Source organism: Anas acuta, chromosome 2 (genome assembly GCF_963932015.1).
Source record: "Anas acuta chromosome 2, bAnaAcu1.1, whole genome shotgun sequence".
Taxonomy (NCBI): Eukaryota; Metazoa; Chordata; class Aves; order Anseriformes; family Anatidae; genus Anas; species Anas acuta.
The window spans coordinates 141984415-142002393 of record NC_088980.1 but is presented as its reverse complement, the minus strand read 5'-3'; the positions used below and the strand labels follow the sequence as shown (position 1 = coordinate 142002393).

The 17979-nt window shown below is 37.3% G+C and overlaps 1 protein-coding gene across 1 annotated transcript in view; it reads left to right on the top strand.

The window, feature by feature from the left end:
- CSMD3 (CUB and Sushi multiple domains 3) overlaps positions 1-17979 on the top strand; it is a 668812-nt gene that overhangs the window by 202445 nt on the left and 448388 nt on the right. Inside the window, 1 exon segment of the mRNA XM_068672527.1 lies at positions 12192-12304. Within this exon segment, the coding sequence (XP_068528628.1) occupies positions 12192-12304 (113 nt within the window).

Below are 17979 nucleotides of genomic sequence, written 5' to 3'. Positions count from 1 at the left end.
CTTCTTGGGAACAACTGAAGTGCTGATCTCAGGACACAGTAAGTAAGAGGATGAGCATAACAGCAGTAAAAAGGGATAGAGACTAAGAAGGTGTATTTAATTCACAAAGTTACTCTTATTAATGAAACTTTAATGTATTTAAAATTTAAATCTGTTAAAGCATTAATTGGACTAAGAGTAATTTTGGCCCCATCTATGGGATGTTCCCTTCTGACCAAAGAAGATTCTGTGTGTAATAAGCTATACCACCTTATTGCATCTATGGCTTATTAAACATTTAGTTATAGAACCAGGAACGTTTTATTTTATTTTATTTTATTTTATTTTATTTTATTTTATTTTATTTTATTTTATTTTATTTTATTTTATTTTATTTTATTTTATTTTATTTTATTTTATTTTATTTTATTTTATTTTATTTTTTCATTTTATTTTAATTTTTTATTTAATAGTCGAGGTCCGCTGCCTCAGAACCTGCGCAGATGCCCCACAGTGGTCGACCACGAGTTAGAGGGGGATTTTGAGCCCTTGCTTCGCTAGGGGTGGCCCAGGACAGCAGCGCCACCAGGCTGCACTCGCGAGAAAGGCTGACAGGCAGTGGGCGTTGCCAGGGCAGTGGCGACTGCGCCTCCACCCGCCCTCTGCCTAGAAAGAGCCTCCGGGAGGGCAGTGAAATGTTGCTGCCCACTACGAGCAGGGAGTGGCCAATGCACACTGGTGTGGCAGGGTGCAGGACCTCTGCACCAATTATTCATAGACTCATATCACCCTCAGGCTTAAAAAAGACTTGGGGAGGCTCCTCGCTGCCCATCAGGCACAGGGAGGGTCGACCAGCGTGTGAGTACCATCCGCGTTGTGCTGCAGCGTGGCAAGGCATGGGAGTTCTGCCCCTCCTCACTTATGAGTCCATCCTATCTGTTGACAGTCTCTGTGACCTCGGTTTTTGCCGTGGTCTCCACCAGGCAGAGAACTTGCCCCAGAAAGATTGTGGTGACCCAAACAGAAGGCTGTCCAAAATTGTGGCTGTACAGGTCTCTGGCTGCAGGGAGTGCCAGAGGCTGCTGCTGCCAGGGGAGGGTGGCAGGCATTCCCCGTGTGTGAGGTGCGAGCTGGTGGAAGATGGTGGCAGAGCTGTGAAGGGAGATTTCAGAGGTTTAGGGTGAATAGTTCAAGGAGTGGAGTGCAAGTGGTGTTTTCTTCTATATCTTCTGGGGAGGTGAAAGACACAGAGCGGGCTAAGAAAGTGCAGGTACTATAAATGCTGTGGTAAAAAGGTAATAAAAATACTGTGCAGAGGAAACAGTCCAGGAAGCTTCTAGAGTGTGTGGCAGATAGATTCCTGATGCAGCTGGTATGAGACCCTACTGGGGAGGTGCCCCAGTACGCCTGCTCCTCAGTAACGGAAAAGGACTGGTGGGAGATGTGAAGGTTGGGGACTGTCTTGGGCAGAATGACCATGAAATTGTAGAGTGTTTTATTCTTGGTGATGTCAGAAGGGTAACTAGCAAAACTGCTATCTTTAACTTCCAGAGAGCAGACTTTGATCTGTTCAGGACACTTGTTGCAGGGGTCCCCTGGGAGTCACTCCTGAAGGGCAAAGAAGTACAGGAAGTCTCAGGTGCCCCTCAAGACAGAAAGCTTAAAGGCACAGAAGCAGGCTGTTCCTGAGTCCCATAAGGTGAGCTGGAGGGGAAGAAGACTGGTGTGTATGAACAGGGAACTTTTGTTGGGACTCTGTGAGAAAGAGTCTATGCCTGCTGGAAGAAGAGACAGGCTGCTTGGGGCGACTACAAGGAAGTTGCTAAGATATGCAGGGAGGAAGGTAGAAAGGCAAAAGTCCAGCTTGAACTCAGATTGGCCACTGCAGTAAAAGAGAACAAAAAATTCTTTTACAAATATATTAACAGTAAGAGAATAACCAAGGAGAATTTCTGTCCTTTACCTGATGCAGTAGGAAATGTGATCACTGAGGTTCTCAACACCTTCTTTACATCTGTCTTTATTAGTCGGATCAGTTATCCTCCGGGTACTTTATGCCCTGATCTGGAAGTCCCCTGTGAGTCAGGTAGAGAATCACACCCTGTGATTCATGAAGAGACAGAGACCTGTTCTTCCATCTGGAATGTCACAAGTCCATGGGACCAGACGGGCTCCACCCTAGGGTGCTGAGGGAGCTCGTGGAGGTGATTGCCAAGCCACTTTCCACCATCTGTCAGTGTACCTATTTTAACTGGAGCGGTCCCAGTTGATTGGAGGTTTGCCAGTGTGACTCCCAAGAAGGACTGTAAGAAGGATCCAGGGAACTACAGGCCTGTCAGCTTGACCTTTGTTCCAGGGAAAGTTATGGAGCAAATCATCTTGGGTGAGATCACACGGTCTGTGCATGGCATCAGGGGATCAGGCCCAGCCAGTATGGGTTCATGGAAGACAGGTCGTGCTTGTCCATCCTCATTTTCTTCTATGACTATGTGACCAGACTGGTAGATGAGGGAAAGGCTGTTGATGTAGTCTATCTAGACTTCAGCAAAGCCTTTGACAAGGTCTCCCACAGTATTCTTCTGGGGAAACTGGCTGCCTGTGGCCTGGACAGGTTTATTTTTCTCTGGGTAAAGAACTGGCTGGAGGGCCGTGCCCAGTGGGTAGTGGTTAATAAAGTTAAGTCCAGCTGGTGTCCCAGGTTCAGTACTGGGGTCTATCTTGTTTAATATCTTTATTTATGACCTAGATGAGGGGATTAAGTGTACCCTCAGTAAGCTTGGAGATGACACCAAGTTGGGAGGTAGTGTCGATTTGCCTGAGGGTAGGGTAGCCCTTCAGAGGGATCTGGATAGGCTGGATTGCTGGCCTGAGGTGAGTGGTGAGTGGGATGAGGCTTAACAAGGCCAAGTGCTGGGTCCTGCACCTTGGCCACAACAACCCCATGCAGTGCTATAGGCTTGGGGGAGAGTGGCTAGAAGACTGTGAAGAGGAAAAGGACTTGGGATTGTTGATTGATGCTTGCCAGCAGTGTGCCCAGGTGGCCAAGCAGGCCAATGGCATCCTGGCCTGTATTAGAAATATTGTAGCCAGCAGGAGCAGGGAGGTGATCATCCCCCTGTACTCAGCTCTAGTGAGACTACACCTTGAGTACTATGTTCAGTTTTGGGCCCTCACTACAAGAAGGACATTGAGGCCCTGGAACATGCCCAGAGAAGGGCAACAAAACTTGTGAGGAGTCTGGAGTGCAAGTCTTATGAGGAGTGGCTGAGGGAACTGGGATTGTTCAGTCTGGAGAAGAGGAGGCTCAGGGGAGACCTCATTGTACTTTACCCCTTCCTGAAGGGAGGTTCTGATGAGGAGGGGGTTGGCCTCTTCTCCCAGATAACTATTGATAGGACTCAAGGAAGTGGCCACAAGTTGTGCCAGGAGAGATTTAGATTAGATATCAGGAAAACCTTTTTCTCTTAGAGTGGTCAGGCACTGGAACGGCCTGCCCAGGGAGGTGGTGGAGTCACCGTCCCTCGTGGTGGTCAAAAAGTGCCTGAATGAGGTGCTACGAGCTATGTTTTAATAGCTTAGTGGGTTGTACTGCTGATAGGAGAATGGTTGGATTAGATGATCTTGTAGGTCCTTTCCAACCATGTGATTCCATGATTTTATTTTGCTTGGTTCACTTTATTAATACTTGCCAGACAGTCTCATGAACAATCTCCCTTTCCCTGTTCAGCGAGTAGACATGGAAATATAGTAATTCTCCATTCTTCCTAAAAAGCAAGTGGAGAAAATAACCAAAATATGAAATAATAAGATGTTGGCAACACTTTAAGACAGGAAAACTATGTAAACATGTCACTGATGTTTACATCATTCAGTTACTCAGTTTGATTTACTCAGAGAAGTAATCAGATGCAAGTTGTATTCACGGAATCACAGAATGGTTGAGATTAGAAGGGACCTCTGGAGATCATCTAGTCCAACTGCCCTGCCAAGCAGGGTCATCTAGTGCACGCTGCACAGAATTGCACTGTATTGTGACTTCACAATATCTCTGGGCAACGTGTTCCAGTGCTCTGTCACCCTTATAGTTAAGAATTTTTTTCTCATATTCTGCTGGAACTTCCTGTGGTTCAGTTTGTGGCCCTTAGAGATTTAATGTTCTTGAAACAGACGACATCCCACTGCTTTGCCGTAGTACATTCAGGAAAACAAATGCTGTGGCAACTTTTGGTGTCCTCTTTAACATAATTTCTGGGCCACCAGGCTGTGTCCCTTTGGTGGAAGCCTCACTTTCAAGCCAGCTCAGTCTTCTCAATGGCACATTCAGACCCCTCTGTGTCTTGTTGGCTGCCCTGACCTTGGCTCGGTCTCCCCAGTTACACCAAGGAACTAGTCAACTTGACCCAGCTTTAACATTGTGTGCAGCCAAGGTGAAGTTAGTATGTATTTAGATTCTTTGATCTGCTCAGAGTAAAAAGGAGTTCTAACCTCGATGTCACTTTGTATATGAAGTATTTAGTATAAATATTATAGTGGGCAATATTGGTGGTAGAGGGATGGTTGGACTAGATGATCTTGGAGGCCTTTTCCAACCTTAATGATTCTGTGATTCTATGATTTTATTTGCATCACGTTTACGAATAATGACACCTTCAGAGTCCCTAACATCTCTATGAAAATTTGCAACTTAATACACTAGTCCTTCAGATGGTTGGGATCGCAACATTATCCAGCATTATTGTGTTTATTACTTGTGTCATAAGCAACACATTAGTTGTATGATAGACTAAAAATTCAATGTAATGTGTTTGGAAGTCTTAGTGTTCATCCTACTTCCTTCTTCACCAGTTCAATAGATTAATTGGAAAATCTTTGTCCTAAGAACATTTGGATTTATAAACTGTAATCTACTTCTGATGATTAAAAAATATTTCTTAATCTTGGCACTTTTCAACATTTCTTATCCATAGTACTACAAAATGTAATTTATCATGTATGTCATTTTTTATCATGTTAGATCTTTTTCAGTCCTTAATGACTGTGTAGTGGTTTCTCATGGACTTGCTTTATAAGGCAGTAACATTACTTTGAAATTGAATTTTTTCCAGCATTGCAAAGGCATGACAGGACTTTCATATATTTCACCACTGATATTTGTAAAACAAATTCACATTTGTAAAAAGTCTTTTTTTTTTTTTTTTTAAAGTTTTCCAGGCAGCATAATGAACTTGATAAAGTCTTAGCATTAATTATTTTTATCCCTTTAGCTGAATAAAATTAATTAATAGATTGTTAAAGGACTTTCTGGAACGCTTTTTTTTTTTTTCAAGGTGACAAAATGTAAAACTTTCTTTTCTTCCTCCCAAACATTGGCTTAAGTTTTCTTTGTTTTGTTTTATAATTCAGAAATAAGTGTTCATGGTGTTGTTTCTACCTAAAAAGCTTAATTTAGTGCTGAATAGCTCATGTGGTTAAATTTGGAGAGTGGTAATTTACTACTGTTTTTGAGAAACAACTTTTTGTCTCTCATTTGGCTTCAGTTCTGAGATATGTAAACAACAGTCAAGTCTGCATCCAGCTTCAGGCTTGTCAGTGTAATGATTCTTGATTAAATAAAATGTTTAGTCCTATTATAGACAGTTTTACAGGTGACTGGTGTTAGGAAAGAAGTCTTTCACTGACTTGTGCCTTTGTAACTACTTAAATACTTTTCTGCTGCATTTGTAACTTTTAAGCTGTTTTTATGGAGAAAAGTCTGCCTTCTCTCCTTAAAGATCGAATGGTTACTGGTTACTTTCTCCTCTGAAAGAGTTCTGTCATCCCTTATTCCTGGACATTGAATTACAGCAGTGCAGAAGATTAACTCAATTCCCTTCCTTCCTCTTGTTTTCTTTGTTTATATGTATGCTGTATCTCTAAGGTAGTCTTTATCTTCTTATATTGTTTCTTGCTTGCATTTTTTCAAAGACTTAACAGTGAAACTTTACATATTTCAATGAAATAACACCATAGTTATCTCTCCATTTGGTCTGTTTTCTCAAGCCAGTCTGTCTGTCTAAATGGATAGTAAATTCCTGAATCATCTGGGGAATTAATGTGTACAGGATGCACACAAAAGAGAAGCCCTGATACCCACCTACAGCTTGAGTTTCATGCATACAATTCAAAGAAAATTTCTACTCACTTAAAAATTCTGCAGCTCCTACATCTTTTTCTCCAATGTAGATACAGTAGTGTTAAATATATGCATAAATGCATATATTGCAATTGCATAAATGTAAGCTGCAATTAAATTTCTAGGAAATCCACAGTTCTGAAAATACTTGCTTTCATGTTACTTGAATATTTAAATTGGAAGTACTTTCACAAAAGCCCAATTTATAGACAATTATCCATCTAGTTGACCTATCCTGTTTTCCATTCAAAGATAGCTGAAAATATCTATTAGCATATACCATTTATTTGATATCTTTGACAAAATTAAAATATTGAGTTCTTGGTTTAAACAGAAAGATTTCATAAGAAATAGGAGGGATGGTTTTCTGTTTGACAATGTATGTCACAGTGTCCTTGCACCAAAGTGATTTAGTATAATTTAGATGGAACATTTCTTGGGGGGGGAGGGAAGGGTAGAGAGGTGAGGATAAAGAAGCCAGTACTCCAAGCAACTATGAAAAAGACATTCTCAATTATAATGACCGCCATTAAGACCCATAATTGGAAACATAAAGGACATTGATGGCCTAGCCATATAAAATCTTACTCGCATAGTGTGTGACTAAAAGATTAATGGTTAAGTTGGTGTCTTAATCACAAAATCATTCAGGATCTTTCAAAACAAGCAATGTGTTATATATTAAATCAGTTTCAGCTTTGCTTCTTTGAAATTAATATAATTATTTCTAAACAGAGCTGAAAGAAATATTTTTTGCCCACAAAACTGTAAGACTAAAATCCTTTCCCCATTCTTCCAAAAGAATGGAAGCCTTCCAAGGCTTCTGCAAAAGGCCAGAACTTTTTCTGAAGTTCTGTGTATGAATTTGTTAAATCGGAGACCCAAATCTTGGTCTTGCATCCACAAGTTACTGTTATTACGTCTACATTGTTATGGATTCTTATATAGAAATGTTCATTATGAAGCTTTTTATAACAAGAGTTACCATTTTATGGGATCAAGTCAATCATGGAGGGCAAAGGAAAGGACGCTAGAAATCTTTGCAAGTGATTGTAAGTCATATACAAGTATAGCTAACTGTACTGAATATGGTACTTTTCTCCAAAATTTAGGAAAATACTGTAGGTGATGCAGTGTAGCTATGCTTGAAATGATATTGGTCACAGAAGTAGGCTGGACCCCCAGTGAATTATGGTAATGGTGAACAGCTTTACGATTTAAGAAGATAAACTGACATGAGTAAAGGGAAGTTATATGAGCAGAATAAGCAACCATTTTCTGCCAGTTGTCATTACAAATTCTGTCAGCTTGCAAACCTGTTTTCTGGGAACAATCCCATAAAAATCACAAATTATAAAGATCAGATTTTAGGAATTGTGCATTTAGTTAGAACTCTGCCAACATAATTACATGCTTACTTAGAATCATCTTAAGCATAACCCATAGCTGTCAGGGATAAATGTATTAATGAATAATTGACTCCATAGACAAATTTAACTATATATTAGATATTTTAAAATTAAAACTACTGTTTTTGCATGAGCATATTCAATTAGGGTATAATTTTCCCATGCCTTGGACTATAAACTTCCAGTTTATTTTTCACATTTTTTTGATTACTAGGACAGAAACCTTGTTATAGGCAGAATACACTAGTCAAGTAGGTGCTAAGATGTGATGTACAGCTTTATTTTTGTTTCAATTATTTAGTAAGACCTCTTTCAGTAATAATTTTATTCTCAAATATGTAAGCAGTGAAATGATGTTGCTTCTGTCTTGCAAAGCAGTTAGTTACAGGGGTGAGAATTTAAATGAAAGTGCTGTATTGTAATGTCTTGTATCATTAGGTAACTATTGTATGGAGAAATAGCTGTACCAAAAAGGACAGTTAATTAAACCTCTGCCTTCCAAAAACCAAGCATGAAACTAAAGTATGTGTCTTACATTTATAACAAAATTTTTTGTAACAACTGAAGTCATTTTATGGCTTTTAGAAAGTGCTCACATACACAGTGATAATGCAGAAAGATTTCATGTTTCCTAATCTGAAGGCGTAGGCTTCTGGCTTTTATGCTGAATACGGGATATAGTACTGTTTTAAATTCAATCAGTACAAAGAAATGTTCAAATGCATTTTAATAACTTGCTAGAAAAACATACCATGTAATAAAGCTAACCAGAAAAGGAAATTCATCTGGTTTTGTTCATTTTCATGAAATTCTGGATACCAGTACTGAACATAACTTTATGGAATTTCAAGTGGTTCAGAAAAAAACAAACAACAAAATACATTTTGGTACTTACTGGGCAGCAAGTAAGAAAAAAGCCAAATGATCAAGCAATTAGGAGGCCAATTGCTAACCTGGCAGCCAGGCTACGAAGTACCACCAGCCTAACCAGCAGCCAAAAGAGCTGTTGACTGGCCAATAAACAATATAAGCAGCCTGCTTCTTTGGCTTTAGTTAAAGGTTTCAAAATAAAATATTTCAGTAGAACATACTGATTGTCACAATCTAATATCACAAATACTAATTCAATACTAGTATTTTTAAAAAATAAAATGATATAGGAAGGTAGAATTCATTAATGCAAAAATGAGTCTTTCACCATGAACACAAGCCAAGAAGAATGCTCTGCTTACACAAATAATTGGTGTAGGACTTTGGAGTTGGAATCTGTCTGACAGTCTGCATGTACCATTATGATCTAGATTCTTTGGGGAACTTGGCTGTCAAAAAGTCATAAACAATTTTGAAAGAGGGTTGAGAGTTCAAAAGTGGAAGATTTTTGTCATCTGACTGCAGTCTAATCTTTACAGGCTAGAGTAAGTTTCATTTTCCTTATTGCTTGATCAAAACCTTAATCCTTTCTGCAGAATGGTCATTTTAGAAATACAAATGGTAGAAAGTGCACATAAATTACACGTGTATTTGTACAGAAACTGCCTCTTTCTATAGATGCTATCTTGTGTTGAGGATAATGAACTTAGTTGACATTTTGGATTTCCCCTTCCTTTATCCCTTTGCCTGAAACAAGGATTAAACTGATATCCACAGTTTCCTGAAGAAGGGATGCAACTTCTTAATTAGCAATCTCTCTCTCTCTCTCTCTCTCTCTCTAAAAAAAAAAAAAAAAGGCCAAAAATCAAAATAAATAAATAAATAAATTACACAAAACAAGAGGCACCATAACTGGTATTTCTGATTATATTTTGCATACTTTGTTCTAGGAATAGTATTACTGGCTTAAGCCTATCAGAGAAGTACACTGAATACCCAGATCTTACATAGCAACTAGTATAAAACCATTGTTCCTTGGTTTCCTTCAGGTTCATGCAGAAATGACTGGCAATTCTATGGGGCAGAGGCGAGGGGGGGGGAGAACACCAAAAAGAAGTATAAATACCTCTATAAATACTTGCTTATACACTCACCATGGATTTATCCACTAAACATATCCTTTTGCAATTTCATAGCACTATTCTTTTCTTAAATTCTTTTTTTAAACAATCATACTTTTTTTTTTTTTTTTTAACAGGCATTAAGCTGGAAAAAAGTTAGATTCCATATGTTCCATATCTGAAATGATCTGAAATCATCACTTAGTGGGTTTCCATAGTATAAAAACATTCTAAAGCAAGTATTTGCAGGCCCTTAAATAACAAGTTGTGACAGCCAGACATTTTGTCAGATATGATAGTCCCTTAGGGAAAGAGGGCACTAACACAGTTTCAGAAATTTGGACAATGGTCTTAAAACAAATTCCGTTTTCAGATAGCTTGGTTGTGAAAAGATGTAAGGAACACTACCACCTCCAAGTTGTTTTTCTTTCAAAATCTTCCTTACAAAACAATATCACCTACACAAGCTTATTAGACATTTTTAAGGGATACTTTTTATATTTCTTCACTTCTAAATTACTTGTTTCACTGTGAATACAGTTGACTTCAAATGTACCTTGATCATTGTCCATAACAATAACTAAACCGATTCAGAGTCTGGAATTGAATAATGGTAGAGCCAAGCAAATTCCTTAAGGCTGACCCCCAAAAGAAATTGGTTTTACCCTGAGAATGCAAGCAATTTCTTTCAGTGCTACAAAGGTCACTTTCCCATCCGCCCCAGCACAGTTTTCAGCCAAGGCTGTAATAATACAGAGAAATCAGGACCACTTCCTCATCTAGAAACCATGTACACACTAATGAAATAATGGTTGAATTAGTTTTTTGTTAAAATTATCATTGTAGTCATCTAACTTTACTGCAAAGTTGTAAAAACCAGAGCTCAGAACTTTCAGATTCTTTCTTCCAGTTTTCTTTTCGTTGCTGGCTTGCTAGGTGATTGAAGTAGTTTCCTCCATGTGCATGATTTTCTGTCTGTAAAATGGAGATAAAAATACTGATAATGACATTATTGTACGTTGCAAAGCCACTTTAAAGGTTAGATGAAAAGTCCTCTGTAAAAGCAAGAAATTACTAAAACTGAATCTCACTAGTAGATTGCCTGAATAGCTTTGTGACCTGTTTCATTATAGATTTTTTTTAAACATAGAAGGGGAATCCACAATGTCTGAACATAAAATGGCTCGTATTTATTTCTAACTACAGCAAGAACTCTGTTTAGAAATAAAAGGGAAGGACCTAGGTGGGTATGTAGATATCCTGAAGATGTGATTTTTCTTTCTGCTTTAGTAAGAAAAATATATTGGATTACTGATTTGAAGGATTTTTTATCAAAAGCTTATTCACCTTTTGACATTCACTTCATCTATTAAAAGCAAAACAACAAAACAAAACAAACAAATTTACCTCTAATTCAGACCTTCATAATGAGCAAGTCAAGATGAAAGGCTACAGTAATTGGAACAATGTCCTAACAATAAAAACAGAAAAGCAAGAAAAACGACAACAAAAAATAGGTTCTATACAGGGCCTGACTTCTTTTGAGTTAATTTTCTTCATGGCAGTCTATATGGTTCTGTAGCTTGGGTCTGTGACGAAAACAGAGTTGCTGACACCCCAGTGTTCTGGCTGTTACTGAGCAGTGCCTGCACGACATCAAGGCTTTCTCTTTTTATCTCTCTGCTGCCACAGTGAGTAGGCTGTGGAAGGGCAAGGTGCTTGAAGGATACAAAAGCTGAAGAGGGGACCCAAACTGATCTTAGGGATATTCCATCCATACAACATCGTGGTCAGCAATAAAAACTGAGGAGAGGGTGCTTTGAGGGCAGGTAGATATTGCTTGAAGACTGGCTAGATCTCATCTGTGGGAAGTGCAGAGCGATTGCTTTTGTATCATTGGATTCCCCCCCCACCCCCCGGCTTGAGTTATTAAGCTGTTTTTTTAAGCTGTATTTATCTCAACTTGATGAGTTTTCTTGATTTCACCCTTCCTGTTCTCTCCCCTGTCCTGCTGTAAGGGGAGGGGGACCAAACGAGCAGCTGTGTGGTGTTTGGCTGGTGGATGGGGTCAATCCACCACAATTCCCTTCTCTTCTAATAACTGGTTTGCATATTCACTGAAGCCACAGAGTGACAGTTACTTCTGTTTTCCCTGAATTTAGAGAAATATTAACCTTTGAAAAATGTGTCTGTTTTAGAGTTTTCAGTGGTCTGCATGATTTAAGCTCTCCTGTGCCATATCTTGAACATGAAAGTCACAGGGTGCAATACCTTTCCTGCTGCCCAGAGCAGTGTTCTGCCTAACTTGTCCACTGACCTAGATAGACGCAAAATCTTTCTAGCCTGAGCGTTATGATAATGCTGTGCCTGATCCATAGCGTGACTGTACGGTTTCCAGATTAGCGCTGATTTCTATCCCATCACTTTGTCATGCAGAGTGGACAATGTTGTCTGTTCACACTTGTCATAACATATTATTCAAGGATATATAAAGTCTCACTCACCAGCATTATGAATTGCATGTGTGTTTAAAAAAGATTCCATACAAGATCTTTGTCAGAGCTTTATAAAAATGTACTGATCTTCAGCCTTGATATTTTTTATTTTATCTCTTATTAATATTTTTTTATTTTGATTTAGGCTCTCTGGCATGAATATACCTCCTCCAGTTATCAGCAACAAAAATTGGCTCAGACTACATTTTGTAACAGACAGCAATCATCGATACCGTGGATTTAGTGCTCACTACCAAGGTACATTTATATAAATACATTTCTTTTGTTGTTGTTTTTATTAAAAAAAAAAAAAAGAAGCTTGAAGTCATGGAGGAAATGGGAAGATCTATTTTACATTTAGAGAAAAAAATCCCTTTAAAGGTGTAGTTTGTATTTACATGAATGATAAAGTCAGCTGTGTGACATACCAAATTACAGTATATTAGAGTATGAGTCGTGTGTATATGTATAGTTTATAAATATAACATTACAGCAGGTATCTATTTCACTCTCTCCTGTGCAGTACTTAGCTTTTAAAATGGTCCTGGTTTCTGAAAGATTGCAAAACACATGCAGAAATAATGTTTTTTATTATTAAAATATGTGTTTGCCTCTATGGTCTTGTAAATCATGTTTGTAAAACAGTGAGTAAGTTTCCATTTACAAATGTGGCATTTCATCACTATTATCTCTTACTACCTATTTATGAATGCATTGTGCTATTAAGGGTTCAATTAACCTGTAAGATTCTTATCCACTGTTTTTATGAACAAGCATTATTTTGAATAAGAGTGAAAACATTAACTTGGGAGCATCACCATTTGGAGCAAGATCATTATCATGATGAAGTGCTGATAAAAACTGTGCTTCATTAGTGTATTGTAATACTGTCTACTTTTTCACAAACATTACTGTAAATAATATCTTTCAGTATCTATGGGCTACCAGTGGATCTTCAATGAACAGTAGTTCTTTTTGGGCTCTTTTGCATTTCCGTTTATCTGTTGAAAAAAAAAAAAAATCATAGCACTCCTATTTATGAGACTTAGTTCAGGAATTTCTTTTACATTTCTCCATTCTAATTCAGCATAGGAAATATTAGCTACATAAATGTTTGCAGAATCTGGTAAAATTAATCAACTAATATAAAAATTACAGCTAACATTTTTTTTTTTCACGTAACTTATCCTTTAACTTTTTAGTACTGTGTGATTGCCTCAAATAATACATTCTATACAAGAACACAGTAGAATTTGATTACTAATTAGGCAAATATGTTTACCTGTATTTAGACTCTTAGATTTTGTAATGTGTACCGTAAGTGACTTCAGTGAAAAGGAGCCTACTTACTGTAGGCAAAGCTTCTGTAACTCTTATAAAAAGGCACTGACATCTTTTTCATGGCATCCTTCATACCCAATACAATAAACCACATACTTTACTGGAAGATATTTAGCTTATGGGACTGTTGAAAACCAGTAGAAATTTTGTGTTGGATCCTACTCAACAACTGAGAAACAATGTGATAACTATTTTGGCAGATTGCAATTTGGATTGAGCAGATGTTCATTTTTGAATTATCAAGAACAAACTAAATCTAAACATTCCTGCCAGAAGTGTTTTTCAGAAAAAAACAGAAGTGCTAGCTTATGAAGGAGAATAGACTTTTGTTTAGTTTCGGAATGTTTTTGGCAAGTCACATAAAATACTTTATGGTCAGGTTTCAGATATTTGAATATGCTGTGTAACTGCAGCTTCTCTTCACCACCTAGTATGCCTAAATTTGTAGTGATTATGGTATAGAATTCTTATTATTGCTTTGCTCATTTAATTTTTAATGATGTACTTCTGAATGTATATTAAAGTGTACTCTATACTTAGTTGTGAAAGGCTGTGGTATAAAGAAATTAAGAAAATATTTTTTACAGCTTTTTGAAAGAAACTGATATATGGACAGTAATTTCAGCACTCAAAAGCATTAAATGTTCATACTCAAGCAGATATGATCATTACAAGTTGAACTTGACAGTAGAAAATGAAATATGTAAGGTCAGGTAATAGAGATGAGTGGTCTCTGAGATGATGTAGACTGTAGGAGAGTGTAAGGAAAGGAAGTAAACATACTAAAAATATTTCGTAAATTTAGAAATCAAGAATGTATACAAAATTTATTTATTTTTAAGAAGAAAAACCTTTTTTTATCAGAGGTAACTTTAAGCCCTTTTGTAAAGACAATTTTCAATCACTAATTTCACTGGTATATTGACACAAGTTGTCACAAAAGAAGATGATTAATAAAATCAAAAACAGTTATTCCAAAGGGCAGTATGATACAGATAGATGAGAAAGATTTTCTTATCAGGAGTTTATTTCCACTTCACTTTTGAGAGCATATCTGATAATACTCTCAATATATTAAATTATTACCTTATTCTTCTTTTTTTTAATGCTGTAATAACTTCATTGCAAAAGCACACTCTTTCAACTGCTTAGTTAAGATGAATATTAATTTAACTTTTTCTGGCTTCCTTCTGTAATTAGATTTAGTAATTTCTTATCACTTCATTTACTTTATCTTTCTTTATTGCATTTTTGTCTCTTTCTAAGGAAAAAATTCAAATTCTGAGCTTCAGAATACTACATAATGGTCTTATTTCATCACTGCTTGGCACTTCAACACTCCTTTCACCTAATCACTCCCTTGGCTAGCTGTTGTTTGCACAACTGTGTATTTTGTGCTAATATATTTGTGAGGTGGGTTGACGCTGACTGACGGCAAAGCACCCACAAAGCCACTTGCTCACTTCTCTCTTGCCCTGCTTTAGGATAAGGCAGAAAATAGGGAGAATACAATCCAGAAAACATGTGGGTTGAAACAAAGATAAGGAATATCATTTATCAATTACCATCATGGTCAAAACAGACTTGACTTGGGAAATTTGACTTCAGAACATTTAGTTACTGGCTTGGGTGTTAGGAAACAAAGATGCATTGAAATAGCCAGAGAAAACACTTCTCCTTTTGCAGGCTTATCTTTGCTCCAGACACCTCTCATTCCTCTTCCTCATATCTACACATTACATACACCGAAGTCTATTCTAAGAGTTGATAGGCACTGTTAATGGTTGGAGCCAGAGCATAGGAGTTTGTTTCTGCTTCTCCTCCTTTCTCACTTTTTTCTTCTGACATGCATTCCTTCTTACTCATTTCCTCTGTCTGGGTAAACAGCTGGCTAAAGTCTCTTTAGGGAAGTACATGCGCAACATAGGTTATCCATGGGATACAGGGATACATGGGATACCCCTTTGGGGTATTACCATTCTGCAACAGAGCACTTCCTCCTTCTGTAGTCTTGTTCTTTTATATCAGTGCTTACCCATTTTTCTTCAATATGTTTTCACACAGGTACAACAAACTCCCCCTGAAGGGCTCAGCTGTGTCTTGTTGTGGGTCTACTGCAGAGCCAGCTGGAACTAGCTGTGACCTGCATGGGGCAGCCCCTGACTTTCTGTCATAAAAGTAAAAAATGTAACCCCCCTGCTACCAAAACTTTGCCATTTATAACCAATACAATCTGCAAAAACTTGTTAGTTATTTTATTAAAATGAAACAAAATAAACCAGGTTATATGATCACTGTTACACAAAATATGAAATACCGGAATCTTATTTCATTCCATTCTCATAAATTTATTTATTTTTTAAATGTTTTTTTTTTGTTTGTTTGGTTGGTTGGTTTTGGTATTTTTTTTTTTAGTTTCTTTTTCACAAGGTAGCCTCATGCAGTGTAGCTTCAGTATAACATCTCAAGCTACTGTGACCTAACCATTTCAAAAGAAGAGTAAAAATGTTGCTATACAAATCCTTAAAAATAAGGTGCATATCCAAAAATCTAGGGAAATTACATAATATGTCCTAAACAACCTTTTAATTTCATTAATTGTTGTAATTTTCTTAATTTTCTGTTTAAGGCTTCAGTCTTGCAAACACCTTTGAAAATGTATGATTTGGCTTATACAGAACAAATTAAACTTACTGAGGTATACGAAACTAAGGGAAACTGTCAGCTTCATGTGAGTACATGGTCATGCATGTTATGTACATTAATTCCTTTTAATAGGCATTTTCATTCATGAAAGGTAGTGAATTATACGTTTCTTAACAGATATTTGCAAATGATAATCAAAGTGATATATGTTAATTAGAAAAGAATCAAAATGATTTCTCCCTCCACCCTATCCAGGTTGTAGTGTCATAACCAAGACACACTTGTTCTTTTTCATCACGTTTCCGCATTTCTTTCTATTCACTGAAGGTTTTTCATCTTGGTGTTTTCTATCCTTACTGCTTTGTTAAAACTCCTTTTGAGTTAGAAATTGTTTACTGAACTACAGCCAAAGCCTTTTGGATCTTCCTGAAGCTGCTGCTGCAATGTCTCTCAGCACTGGTAATCCTCTTTTGCTGTTTTTAAAATTAGTTGTTCCTTTTTACTCCGTCCATTCACTGTTCCTATAAAATTTCCTTGTGCTTGCTACTTTCTGTTGGCTAGTTTTTGCACCCCATCTCTTACGTATGAATCCATAATGCTATCCAAGTGGACAGAAGGGATTAAGGTATCTTCACAGCTTCTAGTCTTATAGATGGGAGTACACAATCTTCAATATTCTTTATGTCAAGCATAGCTTGATTCTGAAAGGACTTTTGGAAAAGAATTCTCCATTTTCTAATAGCTAAACATTACTTTAAGACTCTAACTTTGCTTTCTTTTGAGATCCAGCATCCTCTCTTTCTTTCTCATCCTTTTTAAAGCTTTGGAAGGTTCCAGTGGTAGCACTGTACTTGCAGTTCAGCTCACTTGTGAAATCAACTTCCTAACTACTTAGGCTTTCTCCACCCTTTCTTGTGTGTAGTAATTCAGTTGCACTGTTTAGGCCATATACAAAATAATACTCAAGAACAAAATAGTATCAGATATGTCAGTTGAGTACACTGATATACAATACACAGTAATCATGTCTGCCTTCTATTAAGAATCTTTGCTTATAGGAAAATACAGATGAAGGGATGAAACATATCCATGAGAATAGGATAAAATTTATCTGTCATTCTCATGTGTGAAAAGCATCCAAATGGTTTCTCTGCCTAAAACTTGACAGTGAGCTAAGTGTAGCTGAATAAGGTGAATGCCAGCACTTCCAATGTGTCCAATATGGAGAAAACTGACACTCAACCTTTCACTGTTTGATATTCTGTTGTTCTTTTTTTCTTTATGTTATTTTGCATATGAATAGAAATCTGTCTTCATTCAGAAATGATTTATGGAGCTAGACTTTTTGTTTGTTTTGCTTTGAGAGATAATTTGAAGCAATTGGCAGCCAAGTAAAAAACTTCTTACTCCAAAGTAAATAGTACTGATCTGCCTCAGAACATTTTGGCTAGAATTGCCAGAAGGGGAAAACCATCTTTATCACTTTTTTTCAGAAACTCTAACAACTTAAATGCAATTTGTCTTTACTTATCTCAAAACCTGTTGCAACTAACAGTACACAATACTTCTGCTGGAAGACTCAGCAGTTATGACAAGGTTGTAGGTGAGATCCAGCTTCAAGACGTCTACATCAAAATGTAGATACCTCTGTTTTGTCATCTATAGGTTTTCTCTAAATACCTACTAAATCTGGACACAATTCATCCGTCCACAGATACCCTATCTCATATGTCAGTGCACGTGTATCTAAGGTATCCTTATGGTGCTGACAGAAGTGCATGTGCTTTTCTGGCATTTGGAGATGAAGCAAGATATTATAAAAGCAGTATGAAGTATCAAAATTGGACCAAAATTTGGACCAAACTACATATAGGCAATTTAAGGAAGATTATCCCCACACTTTGGGAAGGTCAACCTACTGCTGGTACAGGTTGCAGTTACACAGA